At 52.2% G+C, this 21,756-nt stretch overlaps 4 protein-coding genes across 6 annotated transcripts; 2 read left to right on the top strand and 2 right to left on the bottom strand.

The window, feature by feature from the left end:
• The first annotated feature begins 400 nt into the window (after window positions 1-400).
• LOC104009471 (proto-oncogene Mas) lies at window positions 401-1,378 on the top strand. The gene has a single exon (XM_009461476.1). It carries the CDS (start codon window positions 401-403, stop codon window positions 1,376-1,378), a length of 978 nt encoding a protein of 325 aa, XP_009459751.1.
• Window positions 1,379-4,221: 2,843 nt separating this feature from the next.
• LOC104009470 (proto-oncogene Mas-like) lies at window positions 4,222-7,809 on the bottom strand. Of its 2 annotated transcripts, none has more exons than XM_087746710.1 (2): window positions 7,457-7,809; window positions 4,222-6,903 (listed from the first exon to the last, which is right to left on the bottom strand). In XM_087746710.1, exon 2 carries the CDS (start codon window positions 6,842-6,844, stop codon window positions 5,885-5,887), a length of 960 nt encoding a protein of 319 aa, XP_087602836.1. In that variant the 5' UTR covers window positions 6,845-6,903; window positions 7,457-7,809; the 3' UTR covers window positions 4,222-5,884. The 2 variants fall into 2 exon arrangements, with proteins under 2 accessions (XP_087602836.1, XP_087602838.1); XM_087746712.1 differs by having other exon boundaries at window positions 7,472-7,809.
• Window positions 7,810-9,464: 1,655 nt separating this feature from the next.
• On the bottom strand, window positions 9,465-13,146 carry LOC104009469 (proto-oncogene Mas). The gene is made up of 2 exons (XM_087741977.1): window positions 11,401-13,146; window positions 9,465-10,679 (listed from the first exon to the last, which is right to left on the bottom strand). Exon 2 carries the CDS (start codon window positions 10,651-10,653, stop codon window positions 9,691-9,693), a length of 963 nt encoding a protein of 320 aa, XP_087598103.1. The 5' UTR covers window positions 10,654-10,679; window positions 11,401-13,146; the 3' UTR covers window positions 9,465-9,690.
• Window positions 13,147-18,227: 5,081 nt separating this feature from the next.
• On the top strand, window positions 18,228-20,180 carry LOC104009388 (mas-related G protein-coupled receptor member H). 2 transcript variants are annotated; one of them, XM_087741922.1, is made up of 3 exons: window positions 18,228-18,462; window positions 18,645-18,771; window positions 19,111-20,180. In XM_087741922.1, exon 3 carries the CDS (start codon window positions 19,149-19,151, stop codon window positions 20,091-20,093), a length of 945 nt encoding a protein of 314 aa, XP_087598048.1. In that variant the 5' UTR covers window positions 18,228-18,462; window positions 18,645-18,771; window positions 19,111-19,148; the 3' UTR covers window positions 20,094-20,180. The 2 variants fall into 2 exon arrangements, with proteins under 2 accessions (XP_087598048.1, XP_009459646.2); XM_009461371.2 differs by having other exon boundaries at window positions 18,228-18,771.
• Window positions 20,181-21,756: the final 1,576 nt, after the last annotated feature.

Genomic DNA, 21,756 nt, shown 5'->3' with positions numbered 1-21,756 from the left:
GGCAAAGGTCTGCTCCTCAAGCACAAGGGACAAGGCCAAAGCAGAGCGGGGCGGCCACAGCAGCCATCACCAGACCCTTTCTCCTGGTGAGCCTGGAAGCCTCGTGTGCTGGAGCTCCTGCGGCAGCACTGTTCCCAGGAGCACCAGGAGGTAGGAGGCCGGGGACGGGCAGGTGGGAGATGCCTCCTGGCCAGGGACAGGGCTGGAGGGGTGGGAGCCTGTGCTGGGCACAGCAGAGGATGGGGTCCTTCCTGGCGCAGCCTGGGGCTGGTGTGGGGATGTGGGGAAAGATGGCGAGTGCTGGGAGCTCCGATGCCCCTCATTGCCTTCTCCTTCCTCATCTTTCCTAGGAGGTGGTGGGAGAGGGAGAAGGTGAACAGCCAGAGCAGGGTCATTCACCATGGAGAAGACCACCACAACAGACCTCTCTCTGAACTACACGACTTCTGGATATGCAGACTCTCAGGCAGTTAAGCAATCTGAGTGCATAACACAAAGTTATAGTATGTTGATAATTTCAGGGATCTGTATTGTTATTTGCCTGTGCGGACTTGTGGGGAATATGGTGGTCGTGTGGTTCCTGGGCTTCCACATGAAGAAGAGCCCCTTCACTGTCTACGTCCTAAACCTGGCCATCGCTGACTTCTCTCTGCTCCTCTTCCTTCTTGTTAAACTTATATTACACTTTATTTCAACAGTTTATTGTATTTTCTCATCTCAATATCGTTTGACCAATTACATCCTGATGGATCTGTTTCTGTTTTGGTATTTTGCCAGCATGTATCTCCTGACAGCAATGAGCATGGAGAGGTGCCTGTCTGTTTTGTTCCCAATCTGGTACCGGTGCCACCGCCCAAAGCACTTGTCAGGCATCATGTGTGGGGTGCTCTGGGCTTTTGCCGGGCTTTTTGTTACTTTGGTTTTCATTAGTTGTTATTTCCCTTTGAATATAGACTGTGTAATGCTATTACGAGGCGTAAGCATTGTGAATTTTCTCATTTTCTCCTTATTCCCATTTCTTTCCAACCTTTCCCTGTTTATCAAACTCCGATGTGGCTCACAGAGAAGACACCCAGGAAAGCTCTATGTTGCTGTCTTGCTCAGTTTGATCTTCTTGTTCATCTTTGGGTTTCCTTTCAGTGTGGTGATTTTTATTGATCCTATTTATTTCAACCTGGTTTACCTGCATATTTCTTACCTGCTGGCGTCACTGAACAGCAGCATCAACCCATTCATTTACTTCCTGGTGGGGAGCTGCCAGCGGCGGCGGTTCCAGAACTCTGCAAAAGTTGCCCTCCGCCGAGTGTTCGAAGAGAAAGCGACGAGCGAGGAGGGGAGCCGCGTGCCCGGGGACACTGCGGTGGAGACCACTCTATAAGGCACCGCTGGCGAGGAGGCCTGGAGATGTGGAGCCTTGCAGACAACCTGGGGGATGGAGGCATGGGTGCTCGTAGCACAGACCCAAGCGGGCTCAGTCCCCGTGCCTGGCTGTATTCCCCATTGCAATGACCCTCGTTGCTCTGGTCCCAGCGAATAAACTCTGGCTCCCTTTGCTCAGCAGATGAGTTTCGCGGTGTTTTGGGGGTTCTCTTGCCTGGGGAAAGTCTGACACGTTAGGCTGTGGGAGAGCTTTGGCCATCTCTGTTGTCCAAGCAAGGCATGGGTCTGCCAAAAGGATTGCAAAAATGGGCAAGACAAGGGGGTCATGCGGGCATCTCGCTGACACCACCGCACCCGTGCTGAAGTGAAAGGCTGAGCAAGGAGTAGAGGCAATTGCTGCCGTGGGAGGGAACTGTGTGGCTCATCCGCGGGGTAGTGCAACCCCCTCCTCACCCTGGTTCCTTCGGCACAGAGGCATTGCCATGAAAGGGCTGTCAGGCCCCGGCACAGGCTGCCCAGGCAAGCGGTTGAGTCCCCATCCCTGGAGGTATTTAAAAGCCAGGTAGATGTGGTGCTTAGGGACATGGTTTAGTGGTGGCCTTGGCAGTGCTGGGTTAACGGTCCAACTTGATGATCTTAAGGGTCTTTTCCAACCTGAACGATTCTATGATTCTATGAGGACCCACTCAGAGGGCTCGGAGGGCTGCAGGGTCACATCCAGCACAGGGCCAGGGGTGATTTCACAAATATCTGCAGGGTTGATGCCTCTAGATGGCAGGAGAGGGGTATGGATCGCACGGAGCATATTTGCTCTTCTGTCTAAAGAGCCGCTCAGCAGAGCTGGCCCTGCGCTCCCAGCTGATGGAAAGAGAAACAAACCAACAGCAGGTCGGGCTGCGGAGCTGGGGAAGAAACAAGAGCATTCTCTTGAGCTATACGTGGGAATTTGTCATACTGTTTAATTCCAGGGTTAAATCGTTCTGAGAAAAGTATGGGTTCGACAGTGCCGGGGGATTATGAGTGGTGTTCCCGGCACTCATGTTCATGCCAAGACGTTCACGCAAGGTGCTGCTTTCCGGCTGTGCTCCACGGGAACATGGCTTTTTGCAACAGATTACGGCTGGCTGACGAGACATTGTACGCTGGAGGTTGTCACCTCCCTGCTGGGGTCTCTCAGGGACCGGACAGCACAGTAAGCGTCCCTGCAAGGGGGCTGGGAATCTGCTCCAGCCCTGCTCCTATCAGTCCCTACAGGAAAACCAAGAGAGGATTTTAAGACATGTTTTACTTTTCAATGTCTTCACAAAAGTTTTGTCCACATGGGACAAAAGCATCGCAAAGGAAGCTTCAGCCTCTTTCACCTTACTTCAGCCAAGGCTATGATACCTTGCCCTCCAAACTTGGAAGGGGAGATGGGGGGAGCTATGTCTCCAGAAAAGGCACCGATTTTGGAGAGGCAATATTTCAAGGTGAAGACTGAGATAACGCAGTGCAACTCAGGGTGCCTGATGCCAAAGATCACTTTTCTCATGCCAGAGAGAAGCACAACAGGCAAATACCAGCTGCAGAGGCTGAGACGGGAACCTGCTCTGGCACAGCTCACCAAACACTCCCCAAACACGGCTCCAGGCCATGCCATGAAGCAAGGCAGGGGATTACCAGAGCAGATGGTCTTGGCAAGTCAGAGACACTAATTCCTGTAGTTTCTTTGCTCGCGGCAAAGATTTCATAATAACTCCACTGAACACACCTCTGTGTCCATGACCAAAAAGAGCCTGAAATATGAAAATGAACATAACCAGATGTATGGGCCACTTACTTTTATGGAAATTAGGAGGATCACACTGCTTATCTGCCTCTATCTGCGGGGAGTGGGGCCATCCTTTGGTTCACCAGCCTCAGCGTCAAGAGGAATCCCTTCACTGTCTCCATCCTGCACCTGGCCGTCCTCAGCAGGAGATGAGCAGATGAGCATCTCCTCTGCACAGCTCTTTCAACGACTAACCACACACTCCAAAGTCCTCATTGTACTGATCTTTTTCTAGTTACCTACCTGCGGCATCATTTTGTTACTACTGCTAAATTAAATTTGGATTTCTTTTTTTGTTTCCAACATGGTAACTCTGACCCCAAAGTCTGGTGAATACACAGGAACTGGGCTTCACTGCACAGCTTGTCACTGGTGAACAGAGCAAGGCTGACTCGACTCTGTCCGAAAATGGCTCATTTTCTCTCTTTCTGAAGCCTCTGCCTTGTCTACGAGGAGGCTAGGTGCCTCCAAAGCATGATGTACCTCATCCTGAGGTAGGTGCCTGCAATAGTTGGGATGAGCCACGTGTTGACAGTGCCAAGACCTCCTTGTTCATTCTGGGATGGACCTGGGCAGCAGACGACATCTGTCTGGGATACTTGCAGTTAGCAGAGATGTATCTCACTATAAGAAGCCTCCAGTTGAGCCAAACCATGGCAGCGGAGCTGCCCACACGTGCTGAAGGCTTTCCTCTCATACCAGGAGAGCAGCTCCTTGTAGAGTGGAGGGCTGAGGCCGGCTGAGGCAGGCAGAGGTGGAAGGGCAGAGGAAAGACCAGAAGGAAAGGACCTTGCAGCATCCCAGCAACTGGGAGACTGCCGGGGCAAGCGGAAAGGAGGCACACAGCCTGCCAGGGGAGATCGCCCCATTTACGGGTAGGAAACCATTTCCCTGCCTCTTACACAGTGGGAAGTTGTCCGTCCTTTTCCCACTGCCTTAAATCCAAGGGTAACTAACATGCCACTGCTTTTAGAAAGAGAAGCTAAAGGATAACCCATGGGTGGTGAGGCATGCTTTGAAGAGACATGATGGAATTAAACATCTAAGAAACATTTATTAATAGAGGTGTTTTACAGAACAGGGCAGGAGTCTTCCAAGGTTGTAAGGGGTTTTTTTCTCCCTCTCTCCCACTTTCCTGTCCTTTGGAAAGTAAGAACATTCTGAGTTGCAACCTGTTGTCCAGCAAAGGGCTCCCATCATCTGGGGAGAGTCTCCCAACGCAGGTGCAGAAGGACCACGATCCTCCCGTGTGCTTTTCCCGCTTCCCAGGATCTCCCTTGCCTGCAGCGTCACCCAGGCCTCCACCTCTCCGAGCTTCTTCTTTTTACCAGGGAATTTTATGGGTTTAGCTATCACCGTACCTGTGCTGCACCAAGTGATCAGTTTTCATTCCAGCCTGTCCAGTGACGTAGCTCTGGGCTGAGGGACAAGCCAAAGGGCAGAGAAACCTCCGTCACCATCCCAGATCCCGGAGGCCACGGCATCAGTGGCTCCTGGGGCTGCTATTTCAGTCTGCCTTGCTGATGCCTTTTCTCCCTCCGCTCCTCCCTGCCAGCTGCATCTTCCCAACCTTTCCCTTGTGCTCATACTGAAGTTAGTGCAGCCTGGTCGGGAGTCGCACCAGGCGACTAAACCACCTCAAAAGCAATGGTTTGTTGGTGGCTTAGTTCACAGGCAAACGAGAGCTGGTGTATCCCCAGCAAGGGCTGACAGACACGGAGAGGAGAGAGAAGGGGAGAAAGTGCTGCCACTACCCCTTTTACCCAGGGAGTGCCTGAGCCAGGCTACAGGGATTCAGTCCTCATGGCCTCAACAGGGTCTTTTCCATAAAAAGTTTTCCTTCCCTCTCCCTGTATCCTCTTTCACATGGAAAATTCATGCTTTACAGAGCCTTCAGGCAGGGCTGTGCTCTTTGGGTTGGTCCGTTTTAACCCTACTCTCCTCTTGTTTTCCTAGATGAGGAACAGACACACCAGAAATGGATACAGACCTCAGGTCATGGTTGCGAAATGGCATTTGCTCAAGCTAACCATCCGAACAGCCCCGAGAAAAGTGGAAGGAACCGCGAGAGGCAGTTCCAGTCAAAAACCCTTGTGACCAAACGACCCACGTGATGTGCGGACAAAACTCAGTTTGCAGCAGAAGCAATGCAATTTTGCAATTGCTCCAGGGGCAATCCCAAACACAGGCCTACTTGCCCGGTAACAAAGCTGAATGTGAAGTCTCCACATACTCTTACACGTGTCAGCACCCGCCGGAGATGCACGCACAAGGGTTTGCCCAGGAATTGTTCTGCCCAGCTGTGCCAATCTTTCTTATCCACCTGCACTCTGCCTTTAAGCAGACACACCAAAAAACCCACTGGCAGGAGCTAAGACCCTCCGCAGCTCTGTTTTAATAGCGCACGGGGTAGAGAAAGCTCACTTTTGAGACAGGGAAAGCTCAGACCTGTTGAACAGGACAGATCCAAAACAAAGATTTCAAAGCGAAAGGTTTCGCTGGGTGTTTCCTCACGCTGTCCAGTGTCCACCCCAGGCGGGAGTTCCCGTGCCACCCAGCACGTTTTGTTGTGCCGCAGCTAATTCTGTTCAGCCGCAGCCAGACCCGCACTGAAGCCGTCTCCCTTGTCTCGCCCTGGCTCCTGGGACGCCTCCGTCCCTAGAGCATCTTCTCTCAGGGAGAGGCTGCAGAGGTTTAAACAGCCATTTCCACTGTGTTTTCTCTGGGAGTTTCACCTCTATTTTGGGGCTCTGTTACATCTTCAAAAGCCCTCTGGAAAGCAACCCTAGCAGAGAGTGTGAACTTCTTCACACAGCTCCCAGCCAAGAAGTAAATAAGAGGGTTGATACTGCTGTGCACACAGGCGAACGGGAGAGAGGCGTCAAAGACAAAAACAGAAAAATCAAACAGTCTTAGCAAGAGCCAGTAACCAAAGTCAGCAGTGAAGAAGGGGAAGAAGAAGACAGCTAGCAGGACCACAACACAGAGCTTCCTTGGGGGATATTGCCACGAACAGCACAAGACCCTGGCAAGCAGGGTTAGACCAGAAAAAATCAGGATAAGCACCGATAAGAAGTAGCTCAAGACGAAGACAACGAGCGCCGCAGGGCAGAAGTAGAGGGTGACGGTGAGCAGGAAGGAGAGGGCCCAGAGCAGGGCACACACGAGCACTGGCAAGCGCTGGGAGCGGTGGAAGGGGCAGCAGGCCAGCGGGAGGACGGACAGAGATGCCACGGCACTGAAGGCTGTCAGGTGGTAAATGCTGGCAGTGAAAGTGAAGAGGATGGCGATGTTCAGCACAGTCATCACGTCCTGTGAGGCCAGCCTGTGACAAAGGCTCTCTGAGCCATAAAATATCACAAGGGCAACGGTGATGGAGAGGAGGAAGGTGAAGTCGGCGATGGCCAGGCTTAGGACGTAGAAGGTGATGGGGTTCTTGCGGACGCGGCAGCCGAGGAACCAGAGGACGGCCCCGTTCCCCACCAGCCCACAGAGGCAGATGAGCAGTGTGACAAGGACTTTGCTCAAGTGACCGGCTTCACAGTCCGTCCAGTTGTAGTCATTGCCCTCATGCCTCAGCAGCCTGTGATGCCAGCTCCTGTTATATGTTGTCCCACCGGACTGGCTCCAGCAAGCAGGGCTGGCTCTTTCCATGGCAAGGAATGATGTGCTCCTTACAAAACCTCTGCTGCTTCTCCTTCCCCCTCGCACAGCTGGAGGGAAGAGATGAAAGAGAAACGTGTTAGCAACTCTGCTGTCCCCCACGCTAGGCTTTGCAGATCTTTGCAGCCACGTGCCAGCTTCCATGCGGAGGAGTGCAGGGAGAAATGAGGGACAGGAGAGATGGAAGACAGGGTGTGGGGAGATGGGTGTGAAACGCCTGGTACAAGAGCATGTACAGAGATGGAGCAAAAGCTAGGGAGATGCCTCCTTCCTGGCTTTGGACAGGAGAGATCTGGAGGAGGGAAATAATAAGATGAAAGCTTTGTCCTTGGAGATGTCAAAGAGCAAGTGGGTTTGAGGGTAGATTTGACCTGGATTCTCAGGTGTTTAATATTACAATTGATATTCCTAAACTGATGGGTTCCTTCAGTGGGATAATCATTTCATTATTCCCCTACCACCTTTTTCCACAATATTTATAGGTCTTAATATCCTAGAGACCACTATTCCCCAATCAGTTTGGTGCAAATTGTTCAAATCGGTTCAAAACCGATGATGGGAGGTACTGATTAGGCTGGGAAAAAAACAAAACAACAAACCCACCCAGAGAAGTCTGACCTTCTTTCCTCTTGCAGCCCGGAGAACTTCACTCGAGCAGACGCACTGCGGACTCGCATTACATCGCGCTCGCCAGCTGCCGCCCCCGTGGTGGGATCTTCATGAGGTTTCCTGGAATTATCACTTGGAAAACAGGACCGAAGCCTGCCTCGATGAGCCTGTGCAGCGTCCAGCATGGGGTCTTTCTCAGGTCCTTTCACAAATCGCTTTTCTCGGTGTTAGCCAAGCAGGTCGTGTTCTCAAGGGTTCTTGCAAACAGGGAACTATTTCATTGCATTTGACAGTATCAGGGTTCTGGTTATAATCTCTTCTTGGCTTTGTACAGGAAATGACTAACAAAAAAGAGTCTCAGAAACTAGACCTATGGGAAAAGCCGATTTTCTCAATGTCAGGTTCCTCTTTCATTTCATTTTAAAGCAACCCCAATCCCAAAATATTCATATCTGAATATTATATATCTGATATATAATACATATCAAATATTTTATCAAAATATTCATATCTGAACTGGCTGAAATTTTCTCCTGTCGTTCCAAGGGTCTGTCTTTAGGACTCCACGCTACAAGCTTAGCATTGCTCCAAAACTTCTCTTTCTGATTCAGATCTAGGTTTGCCACTTGTCTACCGCAATTTCACAGTGATACTTGACCTTCAAACACACAGTTTCCAAGACCGTGCTGCTATGTGCATTTTGATGCATTTTAGCTCTTTGGAGCTAACTGAACAATTAGATCTGCACATGAACCAGAGCACAGGCAGACGGCGGGGAGATGACTTAGGTTTTCAGGAATATCTTTTTTTCCTAAGACGTGGTGAATCAATACCGCTCACTTGGCTTTAGTCATCTAAAAGTTAAGGGTTTCATCTGAGTTATCTTCTATACTCCCTTTGTAGTCAGTCAAAACTCTGTGTTTGTGTCCCCAACTACAGAATCTCACACCCTTTCGCCAAGCCAACCCTTTCAAGTGCAAACAGGTCACGAATAGGAATGCATCGAGGTACACCAGCATAATGCCATGCAACACAACGCTCGCTGCCCGATCTATCCGTGTGCTCGACAAAAGAGCAGAATTACCCAAGGTTTCTCAGCTTCTGCTTTTGCGGGCAACATCCTGAGCATGTTTGCCTAAAATTTTGATTTCCAACACAAGATTTACAGATATCAGCTATTTGTTTGTATGCAGGACGGGCTTGTATGTGTTCAAAGGAAGATACGTTCTGTAAATATTATGGCTTTGATAGCAGTTGTTTCTGTGTGTGAGGAAAGCTAATAAAACCATCTGGTAGACAGAGCTCAACCTCCTCGTGCTACGGCGTGCTCCTGTCCTCTATTTCTATCTCTTTTCCTGGGTCTGCCTTGGCCGTTTGCTCCACAGGCTTCTCCACCCGCTGCACAGAATTGCACTTTCCAGCTGCCATCAGCCCCTAGCTGTCTGTCTGTCCGCCCTCTGCCCAACCTGGCAGAGTGCTGCTCGCTGGCAGCACTTGCCTCTTTGCCTGTCCTTTCCCGCCTCCCCGCTTAAGCCCCCTTGGCAGGGTGAAGGTTTGGCTGCTGACTGATGCTGCCAGCTCCATCAGCCAGACCGAGATGGGTTTTCTCTGCCAGCCTGTGGCACAGGAGGGCATCAAGCCAGAGGGAGCTGAAAACGTCATTTCTGTCCCTCACCATCATCTCCTCTGGTCTGGGGGCTTTTGAGGATCAAGGTAGTGAGTGGTGGCTGCTTTAGTATCAGGCACCAAGGTCCCAGAAGAGGGTAGAGGCAGGAGGAGTTGGGACATCTCCCTGCTGGGAAGCAGACACGGTACAGATCGGGGCCCAGGAGTGTGGCCGTGTTAACCCTGGAAAAAAAATGATGCGGGACTTTCTGGACCACATAATTTCAGCATTATAAACTAGCGGGCAGCGTGAGGGGACTGTCACAACTGTAATTTTGAGAACAAGCGAGGGCACCCCATGGAGCCAGCAAGGGAAGAAACTGCAATCACCAGTAAGTTACATGAAAGACATTTATTAAAAATAACTTAAAAATAAGCTTGAGGTGGGAACCAGCCCTGCCTCTGGAAATCTCATCGAGCGTGGCTGTGTCCTGGGGGACGCATGACTACCCACCGCCAGTCCTGCTCACCCAGCCGGGCAAGAGCTCTGCTCCCGTGGGTGCTGGCCTGGGGTGCAGAGCAGGGCTGCCCCTCTCCAGGTGCCAGTCTACAGCCATGGGGGTTTAGGCAGCAATTCCCATCACAGGGGTCTCACCCACCTCTTGGGAATCTGCCCTATCTTCAAAGACCCTCTGAAGAGCCACTTTGACAGATCCCCTGAACCTGGATTTTCCATAGCTCCCAACCAGGACGTAAATAACTGGATTGATGCTGCTGTTGACAGAGGCCAGCAACAGGCAGATCTCAAAGACAAAATTAATGTAGACAAAGAAGTTGAGGAAGATCTGGACACTGAGCGGGATGCCAAAGAGGAGGAAGAAGAAAACAGTGAGGAAGATGACAATGTACATCCTCGCTGGGTGCTGTTGCCAAGAGCTGCGCCTAAGCTTGATGAAGAGGATCACGTTGGAAAAAAACATAAGGGGGGTGAAAAAGCAGAAATTGAGAAAGCACAATGTTCCAAGAACTGTCCAGCAATGTTTAGAGTGATCCAGGTCACACACAAAGTACACCAGCCCGGCAAACACACAGGCGAGGACCCACAACAGGCTGCACGTGACGGCTGACAGGAGCTTCGGACGGTGGCACCGGCTCCAGAAGGGCCAGAGGACACCTGCACACCTCTCCACACTGATGGCCGTGAGGAGGTAGAGGCTGGTGCTGTACATGAGCAGAACCATGGAGTGAAATAGCCGCAGCACCCGCAAAAGCTCTGGCTGAAAGCAGGTGAGCATGGGCATGTGATATATTACAAGGAAAGCCAATGTGCAGAGGAGAAAGCAGGTGTCCGCGACGGCCAGGTTCAGGAGGTAGGCGGTGAAGGGGTTCTTCCTGATGCGGAAGCCAAGGAGCCAGAGGATGGCCCCGTTCCCTACCAGTCCACACAGGCAGATGAGCAGCGTGATGCTACCGGTGACGATTTCAGAGATGTATTCTGCAAAGCATCTGGTCCCATTGTGTCCATCCGTAGGCACTGGGGACACTGTACACCCATCAAGGATTGTGTTGTTGGGATGTGGGTCCATCTTTCTCCTTTCTCTCTTGTGCTCGCCTGGGGAAAGGCAAGAGATGAAGGCAAAATTAGTGACTCTCAGGTCGCCAGTACTGTGAGTGTCCTTCAGTCATTCAGTCTTCCCTCCTCCTCCATGAGCTACAACATCTGCAACCCAGGGAATATAAGAGCTGAGCAGAGAAAAAAAAAAAACAAGAGAAGAGAAGAGAAGAGAAGAGAAGAGAAGAGAAGAGAAGAGAAGAGAAGAGAAGAGAAGAGAAGAGAAGAGAGAAGAGAAGAGAAGAGAAGAGAAGAGAAGAGAAGAGAAGAGAAGAGAAGAGAAGAGAAGAGAAGAGAAGAGAAGAGAAGAGAAGAGAAGAGAAGAGAAGAGAAGAGAAGAGAAGAGAAGAGAAGAGAAGAGAAGAGAAGAGAAGAGAAGAGAAGAGAAGAGAAAAGAGATCAAGAGAAATAGGAATGGGAATAGGGCTAGGAATAGGGCTAGGAATAGGGCTAGGAATAGGGCTAGGAATAGGAATAGGAATAGGAATAGGAATAGGAATAGGAATAGGAATAGGAAGGAAAAGCTTGGGCCCAGGGTGGCAGGAGACAGACAGAGAGCTGGAAGAGGAGCGGAGGGAGAAAGAAAAGGCACGCAGAGCCATTTGCCCTTTAAGGGCTGAAAAGCACTGAGGAGGTGAACGAGAAGGATGGAAAGACCAAGGAAGAGCAGAACTGCGTGCCCCAGAGGCAGGAGCAGAGGCAAGCTCCAGACCCCTCTCACCAGTCACGGGGTGGGTCCAGTGAGGGCAGAGTCCTTGCACAGACTTGCTATCCCAGAGCGTCACATTCCAGTCCCCTCCGTCAGACTTGCACGTGAAATTTTACAAAGCTGCCATGCCAAAACCCTCCCAGATGAGATCTGGCCACCAGGAACAAGGTAACTCCATGATGAGGTTCCTCCGATGGTCCGTGTACAGGCTCTGGTACCCTGTCTCTTCCTCAGCTGGAAGCCAAATGGGCCCTGGGAGCGCGGTTCCGGGTTTCTGCTGAGGGGTGGGTGGCTGCGGGCACTCAGATGTGCTAGGGCTTAGTCATTGCGTCTGAGACCAGCGGAAGCAGCTTGCCAAGGAGTCAACCTCACAGGATGGGGGTTGCAGACCGATCTGCTGGTTGCTTCAAAAGCTTCCTGTTTGCAAACCTGCCATCGTGTTGGGTGTGAAATTGTCGTCTTCCTTCTCATTCGCTTTTTCTCTTCTGCGCCCAGCTGCAACATCCCCGAGATGCGTCATGGTTCCCATCTGTGTGAATGTCCCCTCTTTGCTGTCGCACAGAAGCCACCAGCTCCCTATCAACCGCAGGGCAATGATGCGCGACACAACGCCCACTGACTGTCACTTCCCCCGCTGGTCGCCTCCATCACCCCCTGCCGCGGGGAGGGCAGGAGGGAAGCGGGACAGTGTGACGCACCCAGCCGACCACTGGACCTGCCCAATTCTGATGCCAGCAAGTGGGCGGCTGCTCCATGCCCCGTCCTCACCTCTCACCCCTGCTGAGGTTGCAGGACGCGGCGTGAGCCCTCGGAGGGGACTGTTGCTCATGAGTGATCTTTGCAGGGCAGGAGCCTCTTTTTCCAGCCCTTTGCCCTGCTCCAAGCATCTTTTTCGGGGCCAGGGAGATCTGTCCCGTCCCGCTTCCTTGTCTGCTGTACAGCAGTTCTAAACAAATAGCTCAGAAAAAATCCTTGGAGGCACCCAGAGCAAGGGGAAGCAAATGCAAATGGCTGGGAAAACATCCCGTCCAGCCCCGGGCTGCAGTCCTGCCCGCACCTCCATCCTAAATCCTGCCTGGCTGCAGGGGATGCGGCGTGCTGGCGGGGTACCCTGCTTCCCCTGAGACTTTGATCAAGCGGGGAGTGAAATACTCCTGACGTTAAATAACAGTCCTGATTTGGCATGAAACCCGGGCTCCTCCCAGGTCCTTAATAAATAATATTTATTTCAATGATAATGAAGCGGGACCGAAGAAGAGCTCTGGTGCCAATCTGCCCCGTCCAGCCCCAGCTCTTCAGCATCTCCAAAGCCCCCGAGCTGCTCCAGCCACCGGCCGGTTCCAAAAGTGGCTTCAGCTCCCCTGGGGACCGCGGGCAGCACCAGGAAAGGGGCCGCACCCTCACCCTTCTTTTTTGGAGTTAAGGAAGGATTTAACAGAAGGGTTAACGCTTAAAGGAAGGGTTCAACAGAAAATGAGATTAAAGGAGGGAGTCATGGGGCCCATAAGCAGGACGGTGAGAGCCAAGCGTAAGGCAGAGGCTGCCGTGGGACGGTGCCTCCTGAGGGCTCGTTCTTAGCCGGTGGCACCGGAGGCACCGGAGAAATGCGCCCGGCATCTATTTGGCTGCGTTTCCCAATTGTTTGTAGATAATGTTAAATATCTGTTAAATGCTAAATGATGTTAATGTGATAAATAAATAACAAATAGTAAATAATAAATACTACTAATAGTAAATAGTACATAGTACATAGTAAATAGTAAATAGTAAACTGCAGGTGGTAAATAATAAACTGTCGATAATAAACAGTTAGACATTAATGAATAAATAGTAAATAATAAATGATAAACAATAGTAAATAAATGATAAACAATAAATAACAATTAATAAGTAACTAATAATAAATATAAATAGCAAATAACAAATAAATACAAATAAAATAGACAAATTAAGCTATAAATAAATAATAAATAAAAGTTGGTGTTATTATTAACGTGCTGAATAATGTTGAGGGCTGCTACGTGGGGAAGCTCCCTGCTGCCGAGCGTTGGGCAGGGGCGTGCACGAGGCCGGGGGACGCAGTCCCTGACGGCAGCTCCTGACCCGGGGGTCGCGGCGCACCCGAGGACGAGTGGCACAGTGACGCTGATGATCATTGGGCTGAGCTCCCATTTATTTCACCTTGTGGCAGCCATTTAGGCATCAAAATCTCTGATTCTTCAACAGGCTGGCGGTTAGTAACTCCCACTGGTGACAGCCGTGCTGGAGGCAGGGGTGACAAGTTCCCTCACGCTGTTGTCCCTAAAGGCACCTTTTGGCATCATTTTAAATGTCTGAGTTTCTTCTCTCTATGGCAAAAATGGGGAGCAAGGGACAATATTAAGAAACAAACTCACAGTTTTTAATTAAACCTGGAGTTTTGCCGGCTCCGAAGTCGCACAGTGCTCAGCAATAACCCCCGTGGCAGACCCACGAGCGAGCTCTTACGAACACTTGGGTTTTGCCTGGGTTGCCGTCACAGGGAACCAATTTATTTCTTTTGGGCCTGGTTTCACGGGGCAGCAGGGGCTATGGCCTCGCAGCATCTCCTCTGCGCATCACCTTTCCCTTCCCAGCACCACCATGGAAAAGTCTTGATCGGCTTGTCCCTGGAAGACCCTGATTCGCTTTGTATCCCCTTTTAGATCACTATGATCCCAGGGCAAAACCCAAAAAAAGCAGAAAGCAGAGTTGGGGACGGTCTTTTACCATCTCTGCCGTATTCAGGGCCAGCTGGACAAAATACCAAACCACAGGAACATATGTGTGAACGGAACATAATTCATTGGCATTCCTCTGCCTGCAGCTCACGCTGCGCCTCTAGGGAGGGCTCGAGCGGAGGCGCTCATTTCCCAGCAGAAACATCTTCTTACAACCCACCCAGCAATCAGAGAGAACCCATACAATTATAAGAAATCAGAACAAAATTATAAACAATTCTAACAGGGCGGTAACAAAAATATATCATCGATAACAAAAGGCAATGCTTTCACCCAGGGTTGTTTAAATAGCCTAAGAAAAATTCAAGTATCTTAATGCTGAGCCTCGAAGTGTCCCACTGAATAACGATGCTGCCGAAGCTTGCAATAATTACCGCTGCCATCTCCAACTCTCACCGCCCTTGCGCCAAATGTCCTTCCGACCACAAGTCCTTTGGGCCAGCTTGCTCCAAATTCCTCCTCGGCACAGTCCCAGCATCTGCTCTGGCCGTGGAGCAGTGAGCAGGGTGTCCTGGCGGAGCATCCTTTGGGAAGCTCCTGCCTGCTGGAGAAATGTGCTGGGCTGACTGGGAACGGTCACCCACCGCAGGACCGCGGGCAATACACCCTGCCAGCTCCCACCCAGCGCTGCTGCGGGGCTTCTGCTTCAGCCTCTGCAAAAATCAACCCAAAAGTAGCTTTTTCGTGCTAAAGCAATGTTAAAATTAGCTAAAAATGTCCTGCCCCGGTGGTAACAGGCTGTGTTAAATGCAATGCAGCTGCACTGCAGCTCTGTCTCCCTGTTGCTCCCAAAGCTTCTGTTCAGTCGGATTTCCATGACCCTGTACTTTCTTAATCCATCTTCAGCCAGTGTGAATCAGCATGGGTCTGCAGCATGGTACCTCCCGGCTTCTGCGGCTGCAGGGTGGGCTTCACCGTCCATCCTCCTCCTCCCGGGAAGGCAGAGCCCGCAGGCACCGGTGCCATGCCCAGCTCTGGGTGAGACCCATCGCAGCATCCATAGCCGTGAATTGCCAGCATCCCAACAGCTCTCACTCCCCAGGCATTTTTCTCACTGAAACTTGTCCAAATACGATTCTGCTTTTGTTTTGGCTTTCCCCAGGCTACCAATCTTGCAGGGGTGACCATGTGAACCCTCTGTCCCGAGGAGCCCCCGCCGCTGGGCAGCAATTCGTGGAAGCAGCTGGGGAGACGTGAGCTGTGCCAGCACTTGGGGGCTGAGAAAACCCTGCTGTGCGCTCCTGAAGTCCATTTTGCGGAGATGTAGCACAAACCGATTTCAGCCAAACCTTTCTGCGCGACCGAGGGGTGATGCTGCCTGCTTAAGGTCTGTTTTCTTAAGATAAAAATAGACATCTGGAGAAAAACTCTGCAAAATCTTACCAACCTGTGTTAATGAGCCATCTCTGCCCCTGCAAGCACCGATATCTGCACTTGCAGGAGAGATGGTGCCTGTTGATATGAGAGCAATAAGGAGGGTCCTGGGTGATTCCTCCCCTGGGGTTTTTTGCTGATAATACTTTGGAATTCGCACGCATGGCGCAGCCTTGATTGAAAAGAAACGGCACAGATCCTTAAGCATTTGCACAGGGAAAAAAGAAAAATCCCAAACCACTAAGTCACGAGAGAAGGGAGCCCTTCCCTCAAGCTCAAAGGACAGCAATTAAGAATTGGCTTGAATTGCACAAAATGAGAGGATTTGTTGGTTTATGTAAATAATTGTTCCCTGAGGTGTAAGAGTGTGTTAAACACAGCCAGGGCTTTATTCAGATTTAATTTTGCTGTCTTCTGTAAACTTCGTAAAAGGCTGGTTAGAGTACGTGCCCTTCTGCACTAGGCTGTCTTCATGACAAGAGGGTTATGACAAGGAGAATTCCCCTTTCTGAAAGAGGTGGCCACGAGGATCGTGCAGAGCCCAGTGACCTCTCACTGCAACTGTCCCGTCTTCAGATGAATCACCCCTCCCACCGCCAGCAGCGACGGTGCAGATGGTGCTATTTCTGTGGGAGAGGTTCAATGAATACAAGATAAATTTGCTTTCTTTGCCCTGTAACAAAAACAACCCAAGCCCTACCACACAAAAAAAAAAAAAAATCACACCCCCAAGACTGAGCTTAACCAGATCTCCACTTCATACGCACTTTATGAGGTAAACAAAGAGACTCAGCAAAGAGCAAAAGGCAGAAAACAGGTTCCTATCGTCCCCAGACTAAACTCTCCATCCGCTTCACTAAACCTCATCGGAAAAAAATGGCCATTTCTTTCTGAACTCCGTGTACTGATTTGAAAAGACAGTGATGTTTTCAGCTGCCCTCCCCACGCGTAGCAGGGGATTCCCAGTCTCCGGCCAGTTGCGATATATTTATTTATATTTCCCAGCTGAGAGGCTGGAGGGAGGTGGATGGAAGCCCAGCTGAGCTGAGAGCAGGGTTGAGGTCAGCTCGGTTGCGGCCAGCCTGCCCAGGTAGTTAGTCGCCAGGCTTCCTCCCCGCTCCCGCAGGTCAGTATGGTGAAGCACTCCAGCGCAACTCAAAATGACTCAGAATTTTATATTTAGCCTTAAAAACAAAGTGAACAAATAGACAAAAACCCCAAAAAAGGACCTTGAAGTCAGCACACGATAATCTCTTCGGGAACAAACATATAACTTCTAAGAAATCAGATCTACGTGCACAGAACAATTCGGTAAGACAGCTGGAGTAGTTCATTTCTGGATGCTTAAGATCCCTGAGGTTTCATTCACAAATCTTCTGGGCGCTGCCGATGCACAGTGCTACAGCCGCGCACGCGTACGTGCCTGCTCCCAGACCGTCCCCGTCCACCCCGAGTCCAAAGCCCAGGAGTGCCCAGTAAAGATGCTCTTTCCCTTCTCACTCTGCAAACTGGAAAGCAGCCCTGTCAAAGGCTCACGGTGGTGGCTGCGGGGACCACGGTGGTTTTGCCTGCCTTCAAGAAGCTGGGATGCGGTTGATGGATTTAGCTGGGGGATGCAGGAGGAGAAGGGAGTGGGGAGAATCCCGCAGCTCTCGCCAGCATCCCCAGGGCTCGAGGCTCAGTGATGGGCTCTGCTTGTGCAGCTTGGTTCGGCTTCTCGCACGAAACAGGGGTGATGACAGGGTCTGCTTTCATAATACAGCCCCCGTTGAAGGAAGGGACTTGGACATGAAATGGCTTTGGTACAAAATCCTTGGAAACAACTCTGCCCTTACCAAAAGTGCTGAAACTGGAATTGTTAATGGGACACATCTGGTGTCTTTGGGAGTCAATTTGAAGCATTCACAGTATGCTTTAGAGCAGCCGAAGGCCACTGCAGCAAAGAGAGAAGCCAAAAGTGCCTTCCAATTGCAAGGGCACCGTGGGAGAGGCAGGGCACTCCTTGGGGCGCTGGATCCCGCCAGAGAAGCTCTTCCACAGCTGAGGCAAGAACGAGCCTCATTTTATGGCCCACTTTTGTTGCTTTAATCGTCACGGCAAGGATGTTAATTGCACAAAACATACTGGCTATAACATTAAGCCCTTTGCACATTGTGCAGTGGATGAGAGGGGCTTGGGGTCCCCGTGGACCTGCCCAGGGGACGGTGCCGCCAGCCCAGACCTCCAAGGAGATGCTCTGCTCAGCCCTGAGCAGGAGCCATGAGTCACAGGAGGGTTTAACAACATCCAAGCCGAGCTCAGGAGCCACGTCCCGGGGTGTGTGGGCTACCAAAGGGGTGGGATCACGTAAAAAAATAACCACAAGCGCTCCCAGGACTGAGGAGGAAGATGTGCTGCTGGTGAAGAGCTGGGAGGGCTGCAGCTGACTGTAACAGCCCGCTGGGAGGGGGAGCACAGCACTCCAAAAGCTGGTCTCTAATTGCTTTCGTTGCATTACTAAGGGGTATTAGCAATAATTAATCTGGGCTCTAAGTGCTAGTGTCGTTGTAACCTGGCTGAAAACAACTGTTCGTTGTCCTTCAACTGGGATGTCAAAGTCTGCATTAGACTGATAAGAAATGTGAATTCTAGGCTCCAGTTTGAGGGTGTGCTCCTTCGGGCCCAGGGTGGGGCTTGGCCATCTTCCCTGTGCTCCTCCCAGAAGGGGAGTCACTTCTGAGAAGCACACAGCCGCGCTGCCAGCACTGCCAGCATCTCCAGCACTGCCGGCATCGTCAACACCACCAGTACCACCAGCATTGCCAGCATCGCGCTCTGCTGCTGGAGGGGCGATGCCCCCCCGGGGATGCTGAGATCCAGGGAGCCCTGCGACGGGCAGGGGAGAAATAAAGAATTGCAGAAACCTGCAGGAAGGCAGCTGCTTCCTTTCTGGCAAAAAAGAGTGAGATAAATAAAAACAAGGAAGTGGAGCCCTGACGTAGCCACAGTTACAAAACCATTCCCAATTTCCCTACGATCCCACTGTGGCTGGGGGAGCGGTGCGCACTGCCGAGGGGTGCACCAGGGACAGGGCACGGAGAGCGGGGACCTCCTGGTGACCGGAGGACTTTCTTCTTCATGCAGCTGTCTTGGGAGGATCCGCTTCAGGATATAAATCCGAAGGGAGCGTGAGATGCCAAGACACTGACTCTGATCTGCCCAAGCCCAGCTGGAAAGACAGCCCTTGCCTGCTGCTTCACCAAAGCTAACAGTTAAGTGCAATGTTTTCCTTCATCCCTATCCCACCTTCCTTTCCTCCAGCATCCACTGCCAGCAGCTACATTCCTCCCACCCTCTCCCAGTGACGGGCAGCGCTCTCCCCACGTCCTCTCCCCACTGCCCTGCACTTGCCTTCTGCACCTCCTGGTGAACCTCCCTCTCCCTCCCCTCCTGTCTCCCTCTCCCACCCCAAAATGTCCCCCGCTCCCCTCCCCAGCACATCCCGCTTGCCCCCCACTGATGCCTTCCCAGCGCAGGGAGCTGGCAAGGGGCTGCGTGACTCAGCCCCAGTTTCTCCAAGCTGCTAACTCCCTGTCCACTCTGACCACAGCCGGGGACCACGTCCCACCACCCACCCAGCGTCCATCCATGGAGGTGAACCACATGTCCCCATCTCCTATACTACCCACGCTGCCCACCGACGGAGATGACCCGTGCAGGATGGACGTCACCGACATGGCCATAGACAGTGTCCAGCTGCTCATCTCCCTCTGCGGGCTGATGGGGAACGGGGCCGTCCTCTGGCTCCTCGGCTGCCGCATCCGCAGGAACCCCATCACCGTCTACATCCTCAACCTGGCCGTCGCTGACTTCACCTTCCTCCTCTTCATGGCCACCTCGTCCCTCCTCTACATGATGGAGAATGCCTCCTGCTCCCCCATTGTGTCTCTGATGTACCCGAGGTCGCTTTTCCTGCTCTCGCTCTTCTCCTACAATGTGGGCCTGTACCTCCTGACGGCCATCAGCATCGAGAGGTGCGTGTCCATCCTCTACTCCAGCATCCGCCGCCCCCAGCACTTGTCAGCCGTGGTGTGTGCCCTGCTCTGGGCCCTCTCCATCGCTGTCATTGCTTCAGTGACTTCTCTGTGCCTGTTGCACGACCATGAGCACTGCCAGATAGCTCTCATCTCCATGTACGTCCTCAACTTCCTCATCTTTGCACCACTCATGGTCATTTCCAATGTGATCCTGTTCGTTAAGGTCTTGTGTGGCTCCAGGCGACATCAACCCAAGAGGCTCTACATCGTTATCTTCCTCACCGTCCTCTTCTTCCTCATCTTCGCTCTTCCCCTCAGCGTCTGGAATTTCCTGCAGCAGTTCAGCTACACTGTCGTGCCCTACCAGGTTGTTTTCCTGCTCGCCTGCATCAACAGCAGCATCAACCCCTTCATCTACTTCTTGGTGGGGAGCTGCCGGAGGCATTGCTCCTTAATGTCCCTCCGGGTCGCCTTCCAGAGGGTCTTTGAGGAGCCGGAAAACAACACGGCACGCAGCAATGACACTACGATGGACAGGCTGGCCCCAGCCTGTTGAAGCTCTTCCATTGCTCTGCTTAAGGCCCCCGGGACAGAGGCTGAGGGTTTCCTTGAGTAACCAGATTAATAAATGTCTGCAGTATCTCTTCTCGTGGTCTAATTCTGCCCCCTGCAGAAGAGGAGAGCAGGGGCACCACCAAGGGGAGGGATGCTCTGTGGGGAGTGCGTCAGAGCACGGCTTTCCTCCTCCCTGCCAGCCCATCCCAGTTCCTCGGGCACCATTCCCCCAAGGGGAACGTGCCCCAGAGGACCGTGTTCCCATTGCACACACCGTCGGCTTTTTGGGATGAGCATTGCCTTTGGGAAATTCCAATACATGTACGGAGCGGAGGTAAAACCCATCTGGTGTCCTAAGCCCCTCTCTCCACCCCGCATCCCAGCCTGCGCAGCCTCTCCAAGCTCTGCCCCCCTCCCGCCTCCCGCAATGCCGGAGGGGGGGACCACCGCTCCCCACCAGGCTCTGCCGAGGCCCCGCCGCCCTCCCCGCCCGCCGGTACCCGGTTCCTGTATCTCACTGCTGCCTGATATCAATAAACAGCATCGTGCACCCCAAGCTGCCTTCGGTCCGTATGCTGGCTCCGTCTGGGTCCTGCCGCTGGCCAGGGCTGCGGGTGGAGGGAGGGGAGACGCACGCACGGGCTGTGCTCTCCGCAGCAAAAATGATGCCAACTGCCCGCAGCTGGGGGCGGGATGGGCCCAGGGGTACGGCGGTGCCCCCAGAGCCTTTTATTAGTGTCACAGCAAATATCTCCCCAAATATCTTTTCTTTTGTCAGCCAGGTCTAAGTGCAAAGGACTCTTCCTTCTGAAATTCTTCCTCTCCCTTGGCTTTGGAGCATTTCTCCTTCAGCAGGCTGGGACGGTGCAGCAGCAAGGGGAGGGGGAGTAGAGTTTTTGATTCTTGGAGAAGTAAGGAGGGGGGTCAGCAAAACCACTACCCTGGACTTTAGAAAGGCAGATTTTGGCCTGTTCAGGAGCCTGGTGAACAGAGTCCCTTGGGAGGCCGTCCTGAAGGGCAAAGGAGTCCAGGAAGGCTGGATGTTACTCAAGAAGGAAGTCTCAAAGGCGCAGGAGCAGGCCGTCCCCATGTGCCGTAAGCCGAGCAGGCGGGGGAGAAGACCGGCCTGGCTGGACAGAGAACTTTGGCTGGAACTCAGGAAAAGAGTTTACCACCTTTGGAAGAAGAGGAAGGCAACTCAGGAAGACTACAAGGATGTTGTGAGGTTATGCAGGGAGAAAATTAGAAGGGCAAAGGCCCAGCTAGAACTTAGCAGTCAAAGATAACAAAAAATGTTTCTACAAATACATCAGCGAGAAAAGGAGGGCCAAGGAGAATCTCCCTCCTTTGTTGGATGCGAAGGGATACATTGCCACGAAGGATGAGGAGAAGGCTGAGGTACTTAATGCCTTCTTTGCCTCAGTCTTTAATAGTCAGACTGGTCATCCTCGGGTTTTTCAGGCCCCTGAGCTGGGAGACGGAGATAGGATGCAAAATGAAGCCCCAGTTGTCGAAGAGGTGGCAGTCACTGACCTGCTTCTCCACCTGGATGCCCACGAGTCCGTGGGGCCAGACGGGATCCCCCTGTGCTGGGCACTGGTGAGGCCGCCCCTCGAGTGCTGTGCTCGGCGCTGGGCCCCTCACCCCACGAAGGCCATGGAGGG

The sequence above is a fragment of the Nipponia nippon genome, unplaced genomic scaffold (assembly GCF_047370975.1).
Source record: "Nipponia nippon isolate SJK-2023a ecotype South Korea unplaced genomic scaffold, ASM4737097v1 scaffold_10, whole genome shotgun sequence".
NCBI classification, from domain to species: Eukaryota; Metazoa; Chordata; class Aves; order Pelecaniformes; family Threskiornithidae; genus Nipponia; species Nipponia nippon.
This window is presented reverse-complemented; position numbering and strand designations above follow the sequence as displayed.